We start from the raw sequence: 23,014 nt of genomic DNA, 5'->3' as shown, positions 1-23,014 counted from the left end.
GGGGACATTTGCCTAGGCGACAGTCTGTACATGTGTGCGTGTATGCGTATTACGTGCACACGTACGCGTACAGGCCTCTGTTGTGTGTACATGTGAGCATGCACACACACACGTACGTTCTATTGTTGTCAGACCTGCAGACTTCTGAATCCTCTGAGGCACACGAGGCATTTAGAGAGCTGGGGGCTCCTCTCAGTCCTGCTCTGGAAGAGCACGAAGGACCAGCCTGCCAGAGGCTCCGGTCTTACTCCCACCCTGTGGCCGTGAGTCCCTTGTGGCGTGTCTGAGCCTCAGAGGCCAGCCAGCTGATTTCCTTGATGTCTGTTTCTGTTTTCACAACTCGTTATGCTCCCCCGCATCCAGTTTCAGAATCCCATTTCAGAATGGTGAATCTAGCATTAACCACATACATTTTGTTTCTGTTCTTTTTCTCACACAGGGTTACCTTCCTGCCAATGTGGACCAAAGACCAGCCACTCTCCAGAGAAAACAGAAAGAATATTTTGCTTTTATTGAGCACTATTACGACTCTCGGAATGATGGTGTTCACCAGGACACCTACAGGCAGGTGAGCTCCTCTCCCGTTTCATGTTATGTGAAGAACTTTAACTTGGTGATGATTGGTAGGAGGGAGTGTTCTCTCTAGCATGTCCCAAACTGGGTGACAGATTAGTGTTTTCTAATAAATAAGCTTGAGAATAAATAACAGTATGCTTCTAATAATAGTATTGGTGTAGCCATAATAATAGTATGCTTATCTCCGGCTCCTTCTATGAAAGTGAAAAGGGTTTTTTTAATTGGAGTTACAAAACGGAAGCCTAAGATCCCTTGCCAGGACCCCGAGACCTGGCTCAGGAGCGGGGGGCACCTTTTGGCTCAGTGAGCTGCTGTCTGACCTGAAGGCTCGGGAGCAGGCGTTTGCTGCTGGGTCGATCAGAGGAGAGTCTCTGTGGGCTTCGTGGGCGCAGGGCCCCCTGGGGCACTGGGGGACGGGATTTGGATGGACAAGAGCTGTGCTCGTCAGCTGGATTTGGGGGCACACAGCTCAGTCCATAGCAACACGTGTGGCCACTTTATCGTTCTTGCTGTTCACTTTAATTCAAAATGGGTATCATTACGGCTTCTTGAACAGTCCATTGACAGATGGTGTCTATAATGGGAAAAGTACTTAAAATTGATTTACAGTTCACAATACATTCAGAATTTGCTATTAGAATAGCTTTTTGAGGGCTTTGTAATTCTCACTGTCTTTGTAATATGTGAGAATTCAGAATGGTTTGTGCTGCATTCATTCATTCTCTTATTTTTGTGCTGCATTTAAATAAAAAGGTCGTTCTGAACTGGTAGCCCTGCCTTCTGTTTCTGAAATCAACTTCTGACTTTCCTGAGACTTGTCAGTACTGAATATTTCCTTTTGGAAATCCTTCTTCGAGGTGAAGGAGCCTTGCCGAATTTTTCTGCCTCAGATGTGGGCTGTCCACATCTCTCTGTCATTTCGGTATAGATCTGTTAGAAAGCTCCAAAGACAGGTCTTCCCTCTGACTGATAACTGGACGTTCTTCAAGGTTAATGGATTCTGGGGGAATATCTTCCTCACGGATGGGATACAGTGGAGCTTGGAGGATTGTCATGCTTGAGAGTGAGGACCCAGAAGAGGGCAGGAACTCACTTCTGTTGCCTCCTGGGGCGGGGCCCCTCTGCCTCGGGGCCCTCTGCCTCTGGCTCATCCTCAGCCTCGCCTCAGTGGCTCCGAGGGCACGAGAAACTGATTTGAGAGAGGTTGCATTTGGATTTGGTTAGGGAAATATTAGGTTACCCGGTTTTTCTTTACACTTCACTAATTTTAGGGAATGGGCCAATTTGGTATTGTTTTGAATATGTTCCTCATGAATTTTCATTCAAGAGAAAGACTTCCAAAGGATGATACCAGCATCTATCTATAAGAGTTACCAAGCTGTGTTCTATTATGAATTTCATAAGGGAAAGTTAATAAAAAATGGGTTACATGCATCTTTATTCAGTTACTATGATGGGTAATAAAAAGCTTCCATATTATTGCAAACTCCCAGAATGGGTCTACATTAATATAGCTGAGAACAACGCAGCCTGTGGCAGTTTGGTTGGCTTGCTGGCTTTGCAGACCCGCCTGCTGGAGGTGGACCCCGTCCTGTCTTTGCGGCTCCTGTCTCCGACACGCTGTTCTGTCCAGGCAGAGCCTGGGCTGGTCTGGGGCTCGGGCACCTGCTGTCTCCCTGCTGCCTGCTCCTGGTGGTTGCCCCGCCCTCCCACACTGCCAGGAGGTGGCAGGAGTACGGGGCTGTGGCCTGCTTTTACATCCCTCTGTGTCCTCTGTCCGTGTGCTTAGTGTCTGGTGGAAGACGTCATGCCCAGAGCACACCGAGTCGGTCAGATTCGAGATTCATCCGGTGTGTCCTCCCTAGGAGGGAGGAGTTCTGCAGCCGTCTGGGCCTCCCCTACATCTCAGCCCTGTACGTGGGGAGCAGGTGGCCTGGAGGGGTCCACAGAGCCCCTTGTGCCCAGCCTTGTGCAGCGCCCCCTCTCAGGTTGGACCTCCTCCTCCTGTTGGCACAGACCACGGTGGGCGGAGTTATGGTGCCTGCTGTCCTGTCCACTCAGAAAGCACATGACGGGCAGCTCTTGTGTAAGGGGGGGCAGACGTGTGCCTGAGTACGATGGCATGAGGGCAGTGTTCTCAGGGTGGCCCTCGAGGATGCCCTGGTGCAGGGGTTGTGTCGGGCTGGAATCCTCGGGCCCCCTAGGCTGGATGGTTCACCCCTCCCTCCCAGCCCCGCTGCCCGCAGGCCTCCTTCGCACATCGGGTCGCACGCATGTCTCTGCTTCCTCAATCTTCCCCGGGTCGCTCAGAGGGCTTGGGGCTCATCGTTTCCTGTGTTGCTCTTGTCTGGCTCCTTACTCTCATTTTCCTTCCCATTGTCCTTCATTGCTGCCCATGGACTGTGCTCCCCGAATGCTGAGTCCACTGGCCCCCAACTCCCTCCCGGTTCTCTCCCCTGGCTGGGTGCTGCTGAGGGGCTGCTGGTTTCCGGGTTCTCCCCTGAGGGAAGAGCCCCAGGCAGGAGCCCGTCAGTGGGGAAGCAGCCCCCACGCTGCAGAACGGTGTGGTTGGCGGGGGTCCCTAGGCTGTCGATCCACCTTGTGCTCTCTTCACCAGTCACCCTTTGAGGTATGGCAGGCACCTTCTAGACAAGGACGCCGAGCCGCAGGGCCTGAGTACTGTAGCCAAGGCTGCAGCGCTAATAAGGCAGAGTGAGGACACCGTCCTGGTCCTGTGGATAGTAGGATCCTTGTGGTCACGTACGAAGACAGGGGGATGGACCTGAATCGTAGACTCCCTCTTGGCATTAAAATGTGCACGTCTTCCTTCAGCAGACCTTTCCCTGGGTGATGGGGATGGTGACCGTGTTGGCCAGTGGGAGATATTCCTGTGGGATATTGGGAGCCAGCCTGTGATGCCGGCTCAAGGCCTGAACGCTCTTACTCGGTTGCTGCTTGAACGGCAGGTGTTTTCCTGTGCAGAGTGGGGGCCTTCGTGATGACTCAGGTCAGTCGGGGGCCAAGTAGGGATCAGCTAACACCAGCAGTGGTTTTCAAGTGCTTCCTTTGAGAAGTGCCCTGGATCCCCACGGACTCTGTGAAGTGAAGAATGTGGCCTGGGTGCCACGAAGAAGCTGTCACCGCCGAGAACTTGTACACTATCGATGCCCCTGAAGTGCTCCCCGTGTCCGAGCCTGGAAATCAATGTTTACTAATTGCTATGGATTATGTTGCTGAAGAGCTGAGGGCCGCTCTCTTCCTAATCACAGAGCAGCAACTGTTTGGTCGGGAAGTGTCAGGCAAGCCTTCACGCTGGGACTTAGGGAGCCCCATTCAGGTAGAACTGGCCAACTCCTCTGGAGCCGAACTCGGTGATGTAAGGAATTCGTGTTTTCAGAGTGGGGGCAGCTTAGAGTCCAGAGTAAATTCATTGCTGTTGTTCAGGGTTGCTATTTTAAGCACATGCTTATAATGACATTTGTCATCTTGTAAAGTAATACATCTTTCTCCTGCATCTCCAGATCCATATAGACATCCCTCGAATGAGTCCAGAAGCATTAATACTTCAACCCAAAGTGACAGAGGTAAGAGCCGGGGATCTGGAAATGCCTGTGGGGAGGGTGTTTCCTCCGTCGGGGTGGCGGGTTCCCACAGAACTAGTGAGATGGTTGGTGCAGTTGGGGTGCTTACCCACCACAGGTTTGGGGGTAGCCCTTGTGAACATAGTCCCGGACAAGAACCGCAGATTGTTCTTAAAATATTTTGTGTGTAATATTGAGACATATAAAGGATACAGGCGTGTGCAGATAGAGCGTACCCTCGTGTCCATCCCCACTGAGGACCGGGAACCCCACTCGCGTTGGACCCATTGTGTTGGAGCTGCTCCCAGTTCTCACACTGCTCTCAAAGGGCCCCAGGACATGACCGACCTCCTGACTCTGTGACTCCCCACGACCTCAGCGTGTGTCGTGTGGTGTTGTGGTCAGTCCCTCTCCAGGAAGCAGTGGGGGCCGCATCCTTTCTCCAGTAGCCTTGTCCATCTGCAGCTTGTGGTTTTCTTCCGTGTTATTTTCTCAGATTCATCCAATCTTGTGTCCAGTTGTGTAACAATCCATCATTTAAATATCGCGCACTCTCTGCGACCTTTTTCCCGTTGCCGGATATTTGGGTGGGGTCTCATGTTCTGTGCTCGGGACCTTCAGGCACTTTCTCGCAGGTGCCCATGGGCAGGAGTTTCTCTGGGGCACTGCTGTAGACGTGAACTAGTTGTGTGCTGGGGTGTGAGCCTCCTGAGCCCGCAGGATGGTGTCCGCTGCTCCCAGGTGGGCTGGGCTCCTCGAGAGCTCGCTTGCGGAGTGTGAGTGCCGTGCTCCACATCCCTGCCAGGACTTCCCACTTCGTATCCCTCTGGCGGGCATTCTTGTGGTGGCCTTCGTCTGCGTGTCTCTTTTTCCAGGTGGCAGCGAGCACCTCTTCCTGGATTTATGGGTCCCTGCCTTCCCTCCTCTGTGAGATGCTTGTTTCTGTCTTTGGCCCATTTTTCTTTTGGGTTGTTGATCTAATTTTTTATCGGCTGCTGGTCTTTGTATGTTAAGGATTCTAAATCTTTGTCATTTCGCGGGTCACACGCATCCTCTTCCACGCCGTGGCTGCTTCTCACGTCCTTCTTGGCGGCTTTTGGGGACCAGAAGTTCCTTGTTTCCATGTGGTCGAGCTTCTCCATCTCTTCAGATGTTCCGTGCATCTGTCAGTGCCTGCTGTGCATGATGTGAGGTAGGCATCCAGGGAACTTGCCCATGAAGGGACCTGCCGGGCCCGGCCTCGTGCGTGGCCTCCACCTCGTCTGCCCGTGTTCGCAGCCTCCTTTCTGGTGTTCGTCCTCACACTTGTACACGTGTTTCCGTGGTCTCTGTTTTGGCCCAGGATTCAAGGTGTCTTCCCTCAACACCACACCGGCCAGTGAGTCCAGCTGTGTCCTGAGTGGCCCCGCGGGCGGAGCCCCAACCCCCCCTTCGCTGGTAGGCCTCAGGCCCTTGCACGCCCACCTGAGCCTCACGGTCAGATGTCCCCAGCTTCTCTGTGCCCCGTTGGTGTTTACTGTCTGCTGGTCGTGTGGTGGGAGCTGCACAGAGTCTGGAGACCAGTTTGGGAGGATGGACGTCTTCGTGAATCACAGTCTCCCTTGTCACCAACGTGTGGATTCTCCATGTTCTAGGCCGTTTCAGTGTAGTTTTAGAATGGGCTCCATAAAAGGTCTTGTGTGTGTTTTATTAGATTCATTCTTAATTATCATATTTTTTGTTGCTATTATAAACAGTATCTCTTTAAAATGGATTTTTTTTTTTTTTTACCGTTTGAAGTATTTTCTTTCATCTTGATTGCTCCCCTAAATGCACTTTTAAACTTTGCTGTCTCTTGTATGTTTGGTAAGTTTGTTGAACAAAAATCCTGGATGACGAAAGCAAAAATACTTCTAGATTATAGAACACAAAAGGAGAAAATTAGTCTTCCACAGAAGTATTCATTTTGAGACACTTCTTTTTGATTGTCTTCTTCAGCAGTTGTACTTACTGTATCTGGGAAACAAGAGATAAGATATTGTTATCTCTTTTTTACTTATTTAATGGAAGGTGGAGTCAGCCATAGACCTTTGGTTTATTTCATTTTTATATTTTACCCAACACTTGACACTTTCCTTGCAGAGCTGAGCTCACAGCCGCAGTTGGTGTTGATTGGTCTACTTGTCTCTGACGTCCTGGGACCTTGGTCCCATTGTTTTGAGGCGCCTCTTCCCTGGCATCCGGTCTCTCTGTTAAACAGTTTCTTGCTCTGGGCTCGTGTGCATCCCCTGGAGCTGCAGACCCTGCCTAGGCCCCCGCTCAGCAGGGCAGTGCTACCCAAGGGGCTGCTGGGCTCCCCGGGAGGACGTGGGGCTCAGGCAGGCTGCCACATGCAGGAGAGGGCCATTTGGGCCCAGCTCTGGGTGTGCAGGGAGTGAGGTGATAAGCAAGGGGCTTTAGGAAAAGTATGGCCTTGTGATCGGCGGTAGGCAGACCCGGTTCTAGTTTCTGACGTTATGGAGGCTTGGCTCAGGGGTTTCTGCAACAGTCAGTTGGTGGCCTGACCGCACAGAAGGGTGTTCCTGTCTCAGGCACGGGCTTGCTGGCCGTGGGGTGGCTGCTCCTCTGTGCTTGGCCTCCCCCTCATGGTCCCCGCTGGCCGCTCTGTCTAGCTCTCTGCATCACGTTTGTCTTTGAGCAGCATGAAGGACAACACGCACAGAAGGTCGTGCCCCTCCCTTTCCACCTTTTGTAGAAGTTGCTCACAGTGCTTCTCACATCCCGTGGCCAGAACGGAGTCATGGCTTGTCCTTGGTGTATGGTACCGGGAAAATGTCACTCCGATTGTAGCTGGTCCGTGTGCCTCCCCGAAGGCTGGGGCTTCTGACTGCTCGGGAAGAAGGGTTTCGGCATTTCCCCCCATCTGTCCCCATGTTCCCTGATTCACTCAGCAGGCGAGGTCTGGTTCTGCTTTGGTGGTCCTTCTCCACCTCCCCCCGTCCTCTTCCTCCTGTGGCTTCACTGAGGTCTAGCGGACATAAAATAAAATTCACCTCTTTGAAGTGTGCAATTAGATTGGTTTGATACCTGTATGTAGCAATATGACAACCACTTGAATCATGATCTAGAACATTTCCATCACCCTGAAAAGTTCCCTTTGCTGTCAGCCTCCCGTCCCCACCCCATGCCCCTGTGAAGTACTCATCCACTTTCAGGCTCTCGAGGTTTACTTTTTAAGAATGTCTTACAAATGGAATCACACGAATTGCAGCCTTGCCTGAGTGGCCTCTCTTGGTGCTCAGACACTCGTTCGCATTGTCACATGTCACTGCCAAGTGGGACTCTGTTGTCTGGGTGTATACCTCAGTGTGGTTACCCATTGGCCAGTACTCGATGAGTACTCGGGCTCTTCCCAAGTGGGGTCATCGCAGATTTGCTGTAAACCTTGCAGAGTGCTAGCGAAGGCCCCTGTGTCCCCTCTGTGCTGAGTACATGGCAGAAGGGTGGTTGTATGGGACGTGAATGTGCATCTGCTTCATGAGAAACTGACAACCTAGTTTCCATAGTGGCTGTCCCAGTCTACACTCGCACCAGCAGGGCGTGAGAGTCTTGCTCCATATCCTTGTCAGTACTCGGTATTGCCAGCCTTTTTAATTCTCGCCAGTTTTGAGCGGGTGTGTAATGTATCTATGGGGTTATAATTTGCAGTTCCCTGATGACTCATGATGTTGAGCATTTTTACAGATGCTCATTTGTCATGTGTAGATCTTTGATGATGTGTCTGTTCCATTTTTGCTCACTATTGAATTGCTTTTCAGACCTTTTGCTTGCCTGTCCCTGGGGCTAGCTCACCCTGGAAATCCCTATTTTATGGAAGCTCAGCTAGATTTGGAGGCCTTGGGACTTGTTTAACTGCTGATAGGAAGGTCTTGAAATGAGCAGAGTGGATGGTGTAGGGCCGGATGGCCATCGCCCAGGCGCTCCCAGCCGGGAAGCAGAGGCTCAGCGGTAGCCCGTGGCCTTTGTCAGGAGGTTACCGCCCCTCCCCCAGGTTGAATGGGTCCCAGGAGGAAAGCAGACCTTCTAGCTCCAGTGCCTGAGGCAGCGTGTGTCCCGGAGCCGCTATTCACGGCTACTTGTCGATGAACAGCTGACCAGATGCCTCTTTCTCTCACCTGTGACGAGTGAGTGTCTGGTTCCCTCTGGGCCTTCAGATCTTACTGGAAGGTGGTCTTGTCAGAGGCACAGTCCCTGATGACCCTCTCGCGGCGCTTCCTGTGGGATTGTGTGTGACTTTTTGTTTATGACACGACTCCCTCTTCCTGTTTGTCCGCTCCTGAGGGCCGGGCTGGGCCCTGGCTGTGTCCTGGGTGCCTGGAGCATCTCCTGGAACCTCATGGGATTTAGGAGATTTTGCTGAAATTGATAATGTTTTTATCCAATGTTGTTGTCTGAAAGTAAAATTCATAACTTTCTGGCTCCCTGTTTTTTTGATTTTTTTTTTTTTTAATCTTTTGCTCAGTATTGAACAAACTAGATTTGTTACATTAAAAAAATATGAATTCGGACCGGTGGCCCTGTGGCTACTATGGTGGGTGCAGTGAGTTTATTACAAGAACCATATTCAAATATCGCTGCTGGGCCTTTTCTCCTGAGAAGTTCATCATCTACTGAGTGACTTTGCCTCCGTGGTTATTACATTTTCTGCCCTCTGGTTATCTGCTTCTTAGAGCAGTTTCACAAATTAGGGAAATAAGATGCTTTTTCCAATTAGCCATGCAGAAGTGATGTCTCATTACATTTAAACAGACACAGAGGATAATGAAACATGCAGGCTTTTTAAGCCACATTATTTATGTACAGTTTTTAGAATTAGGGTGATGAGTTTTCCATGGCCCTGAAGGATGGACATTTTCTAGGAGGCACATAGAAGCGGAGCACAGGGGACGTTCAGAGTGGGCTCCTGCCCGCGGCCGTGCACTTCCTGTGCTCTTGTATGGAGACGCGTGGGCTCTGCCCCCTGCCCCCGGCCGGGCCGGTAGTAGCTGGAGGAAGACCGCTTCTGGAGGCTCTGGGGTTGGCCACCAACGATCTGGGGCCACATCCAAGTGGGTACCTGGCATTTGCCCATGGAGGACTCCTCAGCAGCCTGCTCTGCGTGGCTGACCCCTAGACCCAGGCCTGAGCTGGCCAGGTCAGCCCCACCTGCTCCTGCCACGGTGGGCCCGGCAGTGCCCGAGTTTCCTGCTGCAGCCCATTCAGAGTCTCTGTCCCATGCGACCTCGCTCGGAGGCGCAGCAGCCTGCACGCTGGTGTCTTCCATCCCGGCTGCCTGGCAGGGGTCTGTTGGGTCAACTCAGCGAATCTGTGAGCTGTCTGCCAGGATTCTGGCCATGGCTGAGCTCCTGGCTTGGTCTCGTCAGACTGTGAGAACGGGGCCTGGGACCCCTTCCTCCTGCGGTCCCTGTGGTGGTGCCTGGCGTGTGGCACGGTGGCTGAATGATGCCACATTAAATCACACACTCCTCCCGTGTGGGTATTCTGCAGGTCCTCCCACAGGAGAGGTGACACTGGAGGGTCCTGCAGGTGTTGGGCGTGTTCAGTGCTCCCCTTTCTGCGGCTTCTTCCTCCTCGTCTCTTCCTTTGGGTCATAATTGAGCCATTCCCTCCACAGAGGTGGGGATGCGTTTGTGAGAGGCCCTGAAGTACTTATTTGTTATATAATCAGTTCGCTAAACTCTCCTGGTATATATATCGGGGCTCTGATCCATAGATCTTTCCTTTTCTGTCTCTGTTTTTATGGCAAAACATATCAGAGCAGAAGGATTTCTATAACATATATGTTCAAATTCAAAGACACGAGTAAGCATTAACTTACAGACGCCCACTGTTAGCTGAAGAAAGAGCAAGAGCTAGTGTCTGTGAAGGCCCCTCTCTGGCCCTCCCCAAACACCTCCCTGTCTCCCAGCAAGTGACCATTCTCTTGAATTTTGGTTGACCATTCTCTTGCTTTGCTGTCTGGTTTTATCATGTGTTTATATGCATATATATATTTTTACCCTTTTTAGTTTCTATTTTGTGATGGGATCATTCTAAATATATCTGTGGTTGCTCTTTATGTCACAGCATTTGGTTTTCAGGGTTATGTGTTGGTGCCTGTGGGTGGCATTCATTTTTCGGTGCCGCATAGTTCTCTGCTGCTTGGTGTGTGTGTTGATCCCTCCGGTCTCATGCCGCTTGGGCATTCTGGCCATTTTCACTCCTGTGTGTTTTCTCAGGACGTCGCTGTGCACGTTCCTGTGTGAGCCCAGTGTGCGCATAGAGAGTGCCTCTGGCGTGTGTACGGGGAGGGGTCCTGGGGGCTGGCGCAGTGTGCACAGCTGACACTGGGTGGAGGTCTTGGGGAGAGTGCCCAGCGCCATCCCTCACCTGCACTTGGGATTGTCAGGCCGAGCCCCCTGCCCTGGCTGTGGACATGAAGTGGTGGCCTGCTGGGCTTTTGACTTTCACTCCCTTAAGTGCACATGAAGTCAAGTATTTTTTCATAGGTTTCTTGGCCATTTGTGTTTCTTCTCTTGTGAAATGCTTTTGTTCCATATTTCTATGGGGTGTTTGTTAGCTTGTTCTGTTGATTTAAAGGAGTTGCCAATCTGTTGAGGGTGCTAATTCTGTTTTGGATGCATATGGATACATGCATCTCCCTTCCGGTAGTGGGTTGTTCTTCACCCTGATGGTGAGTAGACATTCAATTTACTGTAGCCAGTTCCCTGGTCTTCACCTTTATGATTATGCCTTTTTGCATCTGTTTTTATTTTTTATTTAAAATTTTTCTTTTTTTTTTAAAGATTTTATTTATTTATGAGAGACAGAGAGAGAGGCAGAGGGAGAAACAGGCTCCCAAGGAGCAGAGGGCCCGATGCGGGACTTGATCCCAGGACTCTGGGATCATGACCTGAGCCGAAGGCAGACGCTTAACCATCTGAGCCACCCAGGTGCCCCATCTGTTTTTATTTTTTAAAGATTTATTTATTTGAGTGAGAGAGAGAGAGAGCGTACATGCACGCATTTGGGGGGAGGAAGAGGGAGGGGGAGAGAGAAACTCAAGCAAACTCTGTGCTGAGCATGGGTCCTGACACAGGGCTTGATCTCACAACCCTGAGATCATGACCTGAGCCTAAACTGGGAGGCGGACACTTAACCGACTGTGCCACGCAGGTGCCCCGCCTTTTTGCATCTTAAGACATTCTGTTTAACCTCATGATTTCAAAGAAGTCTGAATCTTTCTTCCAAGAGTTTTAAAGTTCTGTCCTTTAGGTTTAGAGCCATAATCTGTTTGGAATGGACTTTATGTGCGTGGAGTTTGATGTGGCAGTCTGATTTCTGAACACGTTCCCCACGTGGATAAGCAGTTGTGCCCCCACCCATGGATCGGCTCGGTCTTAAATCAGGATTCCATACGTATGTGGGCTCCGTGTGGGTTGTCATCCATTCTGCTCGTCTGTCTGTCCGTTTGTCCCTCTGCTGGCTTCCTCTTCTTGCTTCTGTGGTTTTGCCGTCCTGCAGGCCAGGCTGCCCGTGCCTCATTCTGGGCCATTCGTGAAAATGTAAAATCAGCTCGTTAGTTTCATGAAAATCCTAGAAATCACATTGAATCTGCCCATCAGTTGGAGAGAATTCACATTTTGTTTTTGCATTTCTTTAGTTCTCTGGATCTTTTATTTTTATTTATTTATTTTTAAATATTTTATTTATTTATTTGACAGAGAGAGACACAGCAAGAGAGGGAACACAAGCAGGGAGAGCGTGAGAGGGAGAAGCAGGCTTCCCGCGGAGCAGGGAGCTCGATGCCCGCATCGGGACCCTGGGATCATGACCTGAGCCAAAGGCAGATGCTTAATGACTGAGCCACCCAGGCGCCCTGGATCTTTTATTTTTAAATAATGTTTTCTTTCTTGCCTTCTTTGGATACTCTCTAGAAAGGCTGTTGACTTTTGTCAGTGAATCTTCTATCTGGCACATTTTACTAACTTCTTTCATCAGTTCTCATGTTTTGTGTGTGGATGTGGTTGAGGTTTTAGAGAAGGTAATCATATTACTTGTGGATAATGGCAGTTTCTTTTTCTTTTCTGTTTGTTTTGTTTTACTGGCGAAAACTCCTGCCATAATGCTGAGGACAGTGGGGGAAGCAGGCATCCCGGTGTCGGTCCTGATCATAACGGGAGGCCTGTTCACATTACACTGACTTAGGGTAGTTACTCTAAGCCTTACAGATGCTGTTTGTCATGTGAGGGGTGCTGCCTTGCTCGTGGTGTTGAAGTCATAAATGGTTGTTGAGGTCTAACAAGTCCTTCCCCCGTCATCTGATACGAGAATATTTTTGCGCCCTTATTCTCTTAACGTGGTGGATTGAGGGACTGTATCTTTTGGAAGTAAGTCTGGTTGTTGGGGGTGGATTTTTCCAGGGCCTGGCGGGAGCAGGTCAGCGGCCATCTGGTGAGCCGCACCGCCAGAAGGGAAGTCTGGTCGCTCCTGAATTTGAAAAATGCTTTTTTCTGACCAGCCCGTTTCTTCACAACGCTTGGACGTGTAGCTGTGGTTGTTGTGTTGAATCTTTGGTCTGGTAATAGTGACACTGCGCTGTTCTGTTTGAAAGTGTTTTGAGTGTAGCGAGACATCTGTGCCTTTACTAACCTATTAAACACTTGTCTCGAGCTCAGAACGTGGGGCGTAAATTGCCATGTTTGAAGGAGGTGAGTGTCAGGTAATTCCCACACCACACTCGGCCTCATTGCTTGCTTTAAGAGAGCTCTACGTTATTAATTAACATCGTGATAAATCATCAGGGGCCGTCTTGGTATGTCCGGCGGCTATTCTGTGTGATAGGTGGCTGCCTTTTAGTGCACATGTTAGATCTGTTACGGGCTCTTACTTGGTGTCATTCATCAGGTGTTAGAATTCATATGGGGCTGGTGTTCCTTGGATCAAGTTGCAAAAGCTTGTGCTGTGGTAACTTCTTTCTGGGCCACATTGCTCCTGGGTTTCCAGGGATGCGAGCCCCCCAGTCCTCCCAGCAGAACTGTGGATGATGATGTTCCTTGCACAGAAATGATCTCCATGGTGCTTTGTGTGCTGTGTGTGGGTCATGCATATGGTAGAGTGTTTTCAGATTTCTGAAATCAGATTTTTGTAAGTCCTCACGGGCACAGTGGCCTTCTTGGGTTTAGTGTCTTTCGTGTTTTAGACCACAGAGTGGTTCAGCAACTGGAGCGCCCCGCGGTGCTGGCCGGGTCCTGCCTTGGGGATCCATGAGGGCATGGCATGTTTGCAGAGTGAAGACGGGGACCTCTCGAGCCCTCCCGGGAGCCTTCTGTGCAGGGATGTGCTTTGAGGTTTTTTAGGAGAATCCTTTCTTGATGCTCAGGCGTCTGATGTCTGGCGAGCGAATGAGCTGGGAATGCCTGCCACGTTTGCATTTTTTCAGCCCCGGTGGTGACAGATAGTAACAACTCTTTTATTACTGTTCCTGAGTGTAAGCTGGTTCGTAGAAAAGATACTTTGGGAAGAGTTTCAAGTTTGAACTACTTTTAATGAATTCCGACTCTTTAGACAAGCACATCAGGAATGTTAACAGAACTTTAACGGCTAGTAAGACCCAATTTGTATTCATTGTTTGAGCCATTTCCCATCATCCTGTGTCTTCACTAAACTTGTCCTTACACGCGGCGCATCCTGTCTTTATTGTCCCTTGGCAGATGATAGTGCTACTTAAACTGACAGCACATTACTTAATCCTGAGTTAGCGCGCCGTGAGGGCTCTCTCCCCTGGCTCAGCACGCCTCTCCCTCCAGCCGCCCCGTGTGAGCAGCCTTGCTTGCACCTGTCCCGCTGCGGTCACTGAACCCCCTGGACCTCTGGCAGATGACGTGCTGGGGGCTGCGAGCCCCTGAAGAAGTCCGAGTGGACGCCCAGGCCCGGGCGTGGTCTCTGTCCTCAGCACACCTCAGCACAGTGCTGCCGAAGGGTGGCCACAGACAGGCCTGCAGGAAGTGGAGGGGGTCCTGCCGCTTCGTCCAGAAAGTCTGTGTGTGTGTGTGTGTGTGTGTGTGTGTGAGAGAGAGAGAGAGAGAGAGAGAGAGAGCGAGTGAGCGATAGCCAAGTGCTCTGAAAGTCTGGGGCTTAGTGACAGGGTTGGGAGGGGTCCATTGCTGACATGACCACTCCCCCAGGATAGTGAGATTGCAAAGCAGGAAAGGAGATTTCGGTGCCCTGAGCTCTGGCTTTTCCTCCAGTGCACACGCACGTGCCCCACACACCTGCCCGCACACAGGTACCACACATCTGTGGGCACACGCACCTCACACCTGTGCACACATCTCACGTGTCTGTGTACATGCATGTGTACACACCAGGCCCCTCTGATGACCAGGTCCCTGCTAGGCCTCGGACAGGTGGAAATCAAGTTTAGATGTAGTTTGCTCAGCAGGAGCTCATTGACTTGCTGTTTCTTTCTTACCATATAGTTATAATTTTTTGGTGGTCTCTCGTTTTTGATTTGCATATGAAAGCATATGTACTAATGCAGATCGGTGGTGGCATTTTGTAGGCCTCACAAGACCCCCGTTTAGTCAGATACCAGCGTGGACTCCTGGCTCTGCTGCTCTGGGTGAATTGCTTACCCTGTGGCTGCCTGAGCTTTCTCATCTGTATGAGTTACCTGTTCCCGTGTAACGACATCACCACAAAACTAGCACTTCAAACAACACACACTTACTCCTATTTGTTGTCCCGCAGTTTCGGTGGGTCAGGAGTCTGGGCATGTCTTAGGATCTCCCCAAGTGGCAATCAGGTGTGGTCTGGGCTGCAGACGCATCTGAGGCTTGACTGGGGAAGGGCCGCTTCCAGGCCCACGTGGTTGCTGGCAGGATTCGGTTGCTGGTAGGCTGTGGAGCTGTGGCCCGGGTTCCTTGCTGCTTCTCAGCTGCCCTCAGTTCCTGGGCACACGGCCCTTTCCTTATGCAGCTCACAGTGTGGGAGCCTGTGTCCTTGAAGTCAGCAGGGAGAGCGTCTCCCAGCAGGACGGTTGTCGTCCTCTGTGACATAATCTTGCACATCCCATCCCCTGTGCAAAGCAGGGTGCAGGGCTGTTCACACTTAAGGGGAAGGGGCCACACAAGAGCGCGTACACCAGGAGGTGGGGGGAGGCACAGAGCCATCCGGGGTCTGTCCGCCACCTCGTCTGAAAGGGGTAGTAATCATACCTGCCTCCACGTGTAGAGGAGGATGAGCTAGTGAAGGTGGTCAGGACAGTAGCATTGAATCGATGTTAGCAACTACGTGATCACACTAGCGTTGTCATTCCTGGGGTTAGGTTGCCTACTGACGCCCACGTACTGCACTGTGGCATCCAGGGCTGTCCCCAGTGACGCCTTCCTGTCCTCAAGGCACTCCTCCATCTCTCCTTTGCTCTCAGTGGCCTCCGGAATGCAGTGTGTACCACTGTGGAGCCTTTCCACCCACGTGGTGGGGGGCTGACGCTGTCCTTTGTTCCCAGCCCTCCTCAGGCCTGGTTGTCGTGTGGCGACCACAGAGGCCCTTGCTCCCTGCCTTGGGTCACCTGGAGGGTGCCGCAGACAGTGCCCTGCACCATGTGGTTCTCTGTTGTGGTGCCCTGCTCGGGTGCCCAGCCCGGGAGCTTCTTTCAGAGTAGGCTGACCCCATCTCTGGGTGCCCCGCTGCCATGTCTTGAGGGTAGCCCTGTAGAGGGGACAAGGGCCATGCGAAGAATGGCCGAAGGAGTGGCCTGATCCCATCCTGGGTGCTCTTGGGGCCATCGAGCATCGCCTTGTGCAGGGGATGAAGGCCGTGCTGGGAATTGAAGGAGCCACACTCCACCAGGGAGGCATGGGCCAGAGCGGGTACTTTTCACCTCGCTTGGCCCCATTGTCTTACCTGTGGGTCTCCGGTTGGGGGCCTGCCCGAGCTGACGGTGGGGATGCACCTCCGCTATTCAGGCTCCACTGTTCCTGGCCACGTTGTGACTGAGCGTGCATGCACGGGAATTCCCCATCTTCCTGGTTGTCTTTGCTAGAACTTTCCAGTGTGGGGTAGAAACCGGCCAGTGAGCTTCGGGGTCTTATTCGTGAGGAGATGCTTAGCTGACTTTCACGGCTCTGCACTGCTCTGTGGTGAACTGTCACAAGTTTGTCCTGCTGGGCACTGCCCCCGCTTGTCCTCATGCAGCCTGGTCCTGCCCATTCTCTGTCCCTGGTGCGGTCTCGGCGCTGACTGTGCCCTCGCTTGCTCAGCCTGTCCCTACCCTGTCCACGGCGAGGAAAGGGTTGGGACACTGTCCCGGGCTTTCCTTGTGCCCAGGTGGCCGGGCAGGGCCGTGACTGCTGCGTGGCTGCCCGGAGGCGGGGGGGTGGTGGCTAGGGTCTGCGAGAGGGGTCCTCCCCTGCATGGGCCCTGCGTGCCCGTCTGACCACCATGCCACTGCAGTGACGGGTCGAGTGCTGCTTCCAGTGTCACCAGGGAGAGGGCGTCCAGTGTGGCGGCACGGTGTCCGCCACGTCGTGTTTGCACAAGAGAAATGGCAAATGATGCCACGTATTGAGTGGTTTTGGTCTTTTGCTCTTGTTTGAATATTCTTGCTAGTTCTTGCTAGAAAGCGGTTGTAAAATGAGACACAGGTATGAACGTATGTCCATGAACGCACGACTCGTTCAGCAGCAGGTCCTTAGCAGCTGCCCTGTTGGGACAGGCTCTGTGCCCAGGTGCCCCGGCTTATGTGCTGGCTACTTTCTTTGTTGGGAGCAAGCACAGTGGATGGGGGCCTGGATTCTAGGGCTGGTGGTGCCCCTTGTTGCCCGTGGGCCCTGGGTTAAGAGACTTCCCCATCTAGGCCCCAGGGCCCCTGCTGTAGAGCTGTGTTGGTGCTGATTTGGGGATGCAGACCACAAGCTCGGTGATATTTGGGAGTGAGGGCAGTGCAGAAAGGGGTTGACCTCCTCGGGTACAAGCGCAGTTAGCCCTACAGGCTTGACTTCTTTGGAAATGAGGCAATTCACACGCTGTTTGGGCATTTGCTCATTGAGCCTGCCCCGTGTGCCTTCTTAGCATGAGGCCTGGGTCAGCAGTGAGGGTCTTGCAAGGAGAGAGAGGAGGCTAAGCTATTCCTGTGTCCATAGCCTGGGTGATGGAACGGCTGGTGGGAATGTATGTGATGGGAAGATGCCGGAGCAGGTGCTCTTGGGTGATGATAACTGTGCACCGATTAAACAAACCAAGCGCATGGATACAGAGAACAGATGGGTGGCTGGGAGAGGTGGGGGTGGTTGTGGGTGCAATGGGCGGGGGTGTCAATGTAAAGTAAGTCAGGGATGTAATGGACGGTGTGCTAACTGTTTAATAATACTGTGTTGCATGTCTCCAAGTTGCTAAGAGATGTTCAAAGTCCTCATCACGAGAGAAGAAATTTGTAACTGTGACGGGTGTTAATTAGACTTACATATATTACAAAAGATCATTTTGTAATATATACCAATGTTGAGTCACTCTTCAAATATTGTACACCTGAAACTAATATAATGTCATATGTCACTTCTGCCTCATTTAAAACAGTCTGTTTACCATATGAGGGAAATTCAGAGCATCTTTCCATGTACCCCCTCCCCAGACCACAGCCCCCATCCCCCCACCATGCTTCCTTCCTTCTCTCCATTCACCCATCCATCCTTGGGTGCACCTGCCCGCCCGCCTGCCCGGCCCTCTGCTCTCCCATCCCTCCACACGGAGGGAGCACTCACCCAGAGGCCAGATGCTGCTGTACCACCTGACCACGTCCTGGGCAGCCGTGTGCAGTCTCTGCCCGCGGGGCTTGGGGCGGGGGCGGACAGTGTCTCCTGTGGGAGCCAGCTCGTGTGGCAGGGCTGAGCCCGGGGCTCCGTGAGACACTGCAATTGCGTTTAAGTCAGTAAGAAATTAAGATCATGGGGATTTTATAAAAAATTAAGTAGCAATTAATACTTTGTTTACATTTTTACTTTTAATGTTAGAGACAGTGAAAAATGTTGCTTGTATATATGTATTTTGAGGGAAAGAATGCGTACATTTTAAAGTTTCTGATGTGTTTACTTTTGCTTCACCACCTGTTCAATTTTCTTGCAGATTTTTGAAAGGATATTGTTTATATGGGCGATACGTCACCCTGCCAGTGGATATGTTCAGGGGATTAATGATCTTGTCACTCCTTTCTTTGTAGTCTTCATGTGCGAACACATAGGTAAGACCATATCATGATGTTTTTTTCCCTGCAGACATTAAACGTGAACTTTGGTGGCCTTGCCAAGTTACTATGCATCATTGCACCAATGTTGAGATGTGCCATTAAGTTAAATGTTGTAATGACAACTGAAAATAGAGTATAGTTTCCTCATTGACGCCAGCTTTAAAAGAATCTGTAAATCCACGTGTTTAACTACTGAAGAAGACATTAAGATGCAGTTTTTACTCTTACTGTCTTCTTTTTAACCATACACGAGGAGCATGGTTTTGTTCTGATGGCTGGCTTTCACAGGGTGGATTTGAATGGGTCGGGTCAAGGTGACAGAACGTTAGTTGAATGTTCTGCTGACAAGCTAAAACCTGAGCTTTGATTGCATTCTGCAGCACGTTGTCTCCTTTCTATCTTTGATGTTAGTAGCGGTTCATTTTATGGGAATGTTAATTACATGCAAAGTAATTGGTTTAACGGAGATTTAGGTTGGGCAGTGCGGTCTCTCTTTGAGTGCTGTGTATTTTTTTCTCCATTTATGGTATAGCAGTCAACTGTAATATAACTGTACCTGTTATGAACATATGTTAAGCCTTAGAAAAATTCTGAAAATATAAATGTGGGATCTACTTTAATTTATCTGTGGATAAAAAATAAATAACCAAAGGAGGGATTTGCCGTTTGTGTGCAGTATTTTTATTAAAAACCAATTTTAATTTGTCTTCACGTGAACCTTCCCAACTTGATATTTGTTTGTTTTTATGAGATTGTGTCTTTAGCCGCTTCAGCTTCTCATCATGGTTGTGATCCGAGGGAGGAGGTTTGGCTGGGACAGATTACTCTCTGAGGACGAGAACATGCTCGTTCAGTGCATTTTATTGCAACCTCTCACACTTTGTTTGCGTTGCTGATTTCATAGGAGGGCTTTCATTGCTAAGCAACTAATGAGGACCACCACGGCTCTGTCTCTAATCGGCTCTCATGGAGGGGAGAAGCCTGCTCCGAGAGCGCTTGCCTTTCTGCTTCTTCCTCCCGCCTTGACAGATAATGAAAATGTTCTTAATGATCCTAGCACAGTAGGGCCTGTCAGTAGACTTCGGGGTTGTTAATTGAAAGAAGAAGTTCAGCTGAGATGGGATTAGAGAATTGATATTCCATGTTAAATAGACCATTTAATTAATGTGGTAAGTAAGTTTGTCTCAACTACTTTACCACCAACTCATGCCGTAAGACCCAAGCCATCCTTAACTGGGTTTGCCTGAATCGTCAGCGAGACGGACTGTGGTGGTCATTGTCTAGAAGAGAGAAGAACCAGAGGAGCTAGGATTTGTGCTCTGTCCTGCCTTCCTGTGACACCCCCCTGCACACACGTGTGCACATGCACCAGGACGCGCACGTGCATCGAGTGGATGTACGGGGTGGTTTGGGGACATTTGTATGAAACGCACCATTTATTTCTGGCAGTTGGCTGTGTCTTTAAGTGGACATGTTTTACTTTTTGGTCCTGGCTTTCAGGTATGATTGGTGGGTGTGAGTTCTTTCACCTCTTGCCATCCGCACTTGGGAGTGTTCGTGTGTCGGTCCTGGTCCACCTCTCCTTACTTTAGAAAGCCTCAGGTCTGTTGAAGTGTCCTGGAGCCCAACCCGCCAGCCTCCTGTGCGGTAGTGTCATTCACGAAGACCTTCATGGGCGGGCGCTGGGGTGCTGGTCTTGGGCAGAGCACCAGCGTGTGGAGACCGCGTCAGTTCAAGTCAGCCTGTGTCGAGAGGGCATCTCCTGGTCCTCGGCAGGGTGGTAGGGACACAGGCGAGCAAAGCGAGTATGGTTCCTGCCCCGTTGAGCTTGTGGTTACAGCAGGAAGACAGGTTTTAAACCAGTAACGAAGAAGTTTAATGAAAACAGACATTCGTGTTATCTTGAGGTGCATGGGGTGCAGGAAAGCAAACCCAGGCCTAGGGCTCAGACGACTCTGTGGCGCTCCAGCTGTGCCTTGTGGGATGAGCAGGGGCGTTGTGTGGAGGGAGCGTGGGAGTGCAGTGGACGGGCTGGAAGACCTGCTGTGATGCTGGGCCTGGTGACGAGGGAGGGCGGTCCCCATAGGATGAGTCCCCGCGGCAGCTCTGGGACAAGTCTGCTGGGCGCGGGGAAGCCCGGGCGCTGTGCAGAAGCTCCCGGGCATGGGGCACGCATGCTGCCAGCCACTAGGCTGAAGGTGTTCTGGTTGGCTGGGTTTTTAAGCGGGTAAACCTTATATGCTTTGCTTATTGAAGATCTTGCAGATACAGTTTTTTCTTTCAGAGGGTGAAACCTGGTCATAGGATTGTGTGGTTTGGATCCCTGAGTGTCCTGCAGGACTTTGGGGTCTGCATTCTGTTCCCACATGACCGTTCAGACGCTCGTGGTGCCCAATGGCACAGGGGTCAGCCCGCGTGCGCCCTCCCTCCCAAAAGATGCCCATGACTCTGTCCTCAGGACACGCGTGTGTTGTTTTGGTTTTCCTTTCTTCTAAGCTGAACTCTGGGAAACAGTCCCCATTAATTGAGGGCAGAAGAATCCCCTCCTGGTGTGAGATCCCTCCAGGCGCCCTCAGGCTGCGGTGGGCAGAGCTGCCGGGCCTGATCAGGAGCCGGGCTTTGCCCGTGGAGGGTTTGTTGCACGTCCCCGGCTCCAGGCCTGCCGTGCTCCTGCTGGTTCACGAGCGAGGAGGGGAATCCGGCATCAGCTCCAACGACTGTGATGTCCCAGGCAGGGGCAGCCACTTCTGAGCAGCAGGGGTCCTGACTTTGCAGGTCCTGCCACATAGCGGCCTTTTAATGCCATGTTTTGTGACTTGAAAAAGACGGAGATGGGAAGTGAACAGTGGCTGATGTATCTGGGGTTGACAAACAGGGTCTGATTCGGAGGACTTTGGCTCATCAAGTAGATTGACTGCTTCCTTTGCAGAGGGTTGGTTCATCTTCATGGGGAGGCTGGCCAGGATGATGAGTGGTGGAAGCAACTTGCAGGGCATGAAGAAATGGTCAGAGAACACGGGGAAGCCGGGAACAAGGGGAGAACAGGAGTAGCCTGGAAGTGGAGCAGCATGGAGCTGGTCCAGTGGCCCTGACGGTCTCCCAGGGCTGTTAACACAGCGCTGGGATGGGTCAGAGTCGTGTGCCACTGGCTCAGGTCTCCTCGCGGAGCACCTCACACTGCTGGGGAAAGGCCGTTTGGTCCCACTTTCAAAGGTCACAGCGTCCCCCGATGCAGGTTTAGCACACGCACATCTATGCTCACAGGCACACGCGTGTGTGCACGCACAGCACATGCCAGCCACCACTTGCCTACGTAAACGTGGCACGGATCCTTGACTGCCCTCTGAATGGGCCCACAGTCTTGGGTGGGCTCTGGAGGCTGTCATCCTCAGGAGGGGTGGGGGAGGAGGTCAGGAGACTTCCTGTGATCTCAGAGGTGGGGTGGCAGTGTGCAGAGCCCGTCCAGGTGTGGAGGCTGGTAAGTACAGTCATTTAGGGTGCACTGAAGCCTGGGGAGTCCCCATGAGTGGAGTTCTATAACGGGAGTAGATGACATGCTCAGAAAATTCCGCCGTGGAAGAGTGCCCGATGCCGGGAAGGTTTGGGAATTTAAGGGGCTGAAGCCTTAGGGATAAGAAGCTTTAGGTGCATAGACGCTAGGTTTGCCGATGTGTGAATGTGCCCGTTCTCGATCCGAGCCACGCCTTGGTGCCTGATCATGCAGAGTGCATCCTTGACCCAGAGGCCAGGCAGAGTGTGCAGGACTGCCTAGCCAGCACACCTGGTAGATATGTCACCTTCCTCTCGAAACAGGTATGTGACAGGTGCTTGAATTTTACCTTTTGGAAGTTAGAGGAAGCAGCAACGTAGCTGCTACTTTGGACTTAGTTCAGGCCCCTGAGGAAGGCAGGTCTAGAACAAGGTTGAGAGAGGACCCGCGCTGTCCCAGCAAAAACAAGGACCGTGTGCATAGAGAGACATCGTGGGCTGATGGGAGCAGGCCCAGAGGCAGGTGAAGGCAGGGCCCAGCACTGGAGAGAAAGCCTGGCCGGCGAGGTGGTGAAGGGGTTGACGTAGAGGGGAAGGAGGCTGATGGGAGCGGAGGGTGAGGAGAAGGAGAAGTCTGGCATGTTCCTAGGGTCCAAGGTGGATGTGGTGCCATTGTCCTGGACAGGCAGCTGGTTTAGGAGGTGAGATGACCATTCTGGGTTCGGACTCGTTGATCTGGAGCTGGGGGAGAGGTTTGCACTGGGGGTTGCGATGAGAATTGTAGCCCTGGGGGTGGCAGCTGAGAGGCGTGGCTCTGAATGTGCTTATCCAGAGTCCTGCGGTCACCAATGTGTTAGGGGTCTACGGGGACCTGACGGTGGAGGTTTATGGCTCTCTCCTACGTTGGCGTCTGGATTTCAGCAGTCCAGGCCTGTGCTGCTGCTGGGGGTGAGTCATCGGGCCCCGTGGTAACGTTCAGCGCTGGAGCCTGGCCGCCGGGGTTCAGACCCAGGCTCTGCCCCTTACCAGCTGTGCATGGCCTTTGTGGACGTGGGAATCGGAGGGCATGGCACCATTGCCTTGGTTGCCGTGAGGCCCGCGG

General features: G+C 51.7%; 1 protein-coding gene across 1 annotated transcript in view; it reads left to right on the top strand.

The window, feature by feature from the left end:
• LOC135363080 (TBC1 domain family member 22A-like) overlaps positions 1-23,014 on the top strand; it is a 56,290-nt gene that overhangs the window by 9,735 nt on the left and 23,541 nt on the right. The window contains exons 2-4 of the mRNA XM_064583780.1: positions 440-568; positions 4,098-4,160; positions 18,303-18,417. Of these exons, the coding sequence (XP_064439850.1) occupies positions 440-568; positions 4,098-4,160; positions 18,303-18,417 (307 nt within the window). The remainder of the gene's footprint in view (positions 1-439; positions 569-4,097; positions 4,161-18,302; positions 18,418-23,014) is intronic.

This window comes from Mirounga angustirostris, unplaced genomic scaffold, assembly GCF_029215605.1.
Source record: "Mirounga angustirostris isolate CCGP_5_RB_7025 unplaced genomic scaffold, mMirAng1.0.hap1 SCAF_18, whole genome shotgun sequence".
NCBI classification, from domain to species: domain Eukaryota; kingdom Metazoa; phylum Chordata; class Mammalia; order Carnivora; family Phocidae; genus Mirounga; species Mirounga angustirostris.
This window is presented reverse-complemented; position numbering and strand designations above follow the sequence as displayed.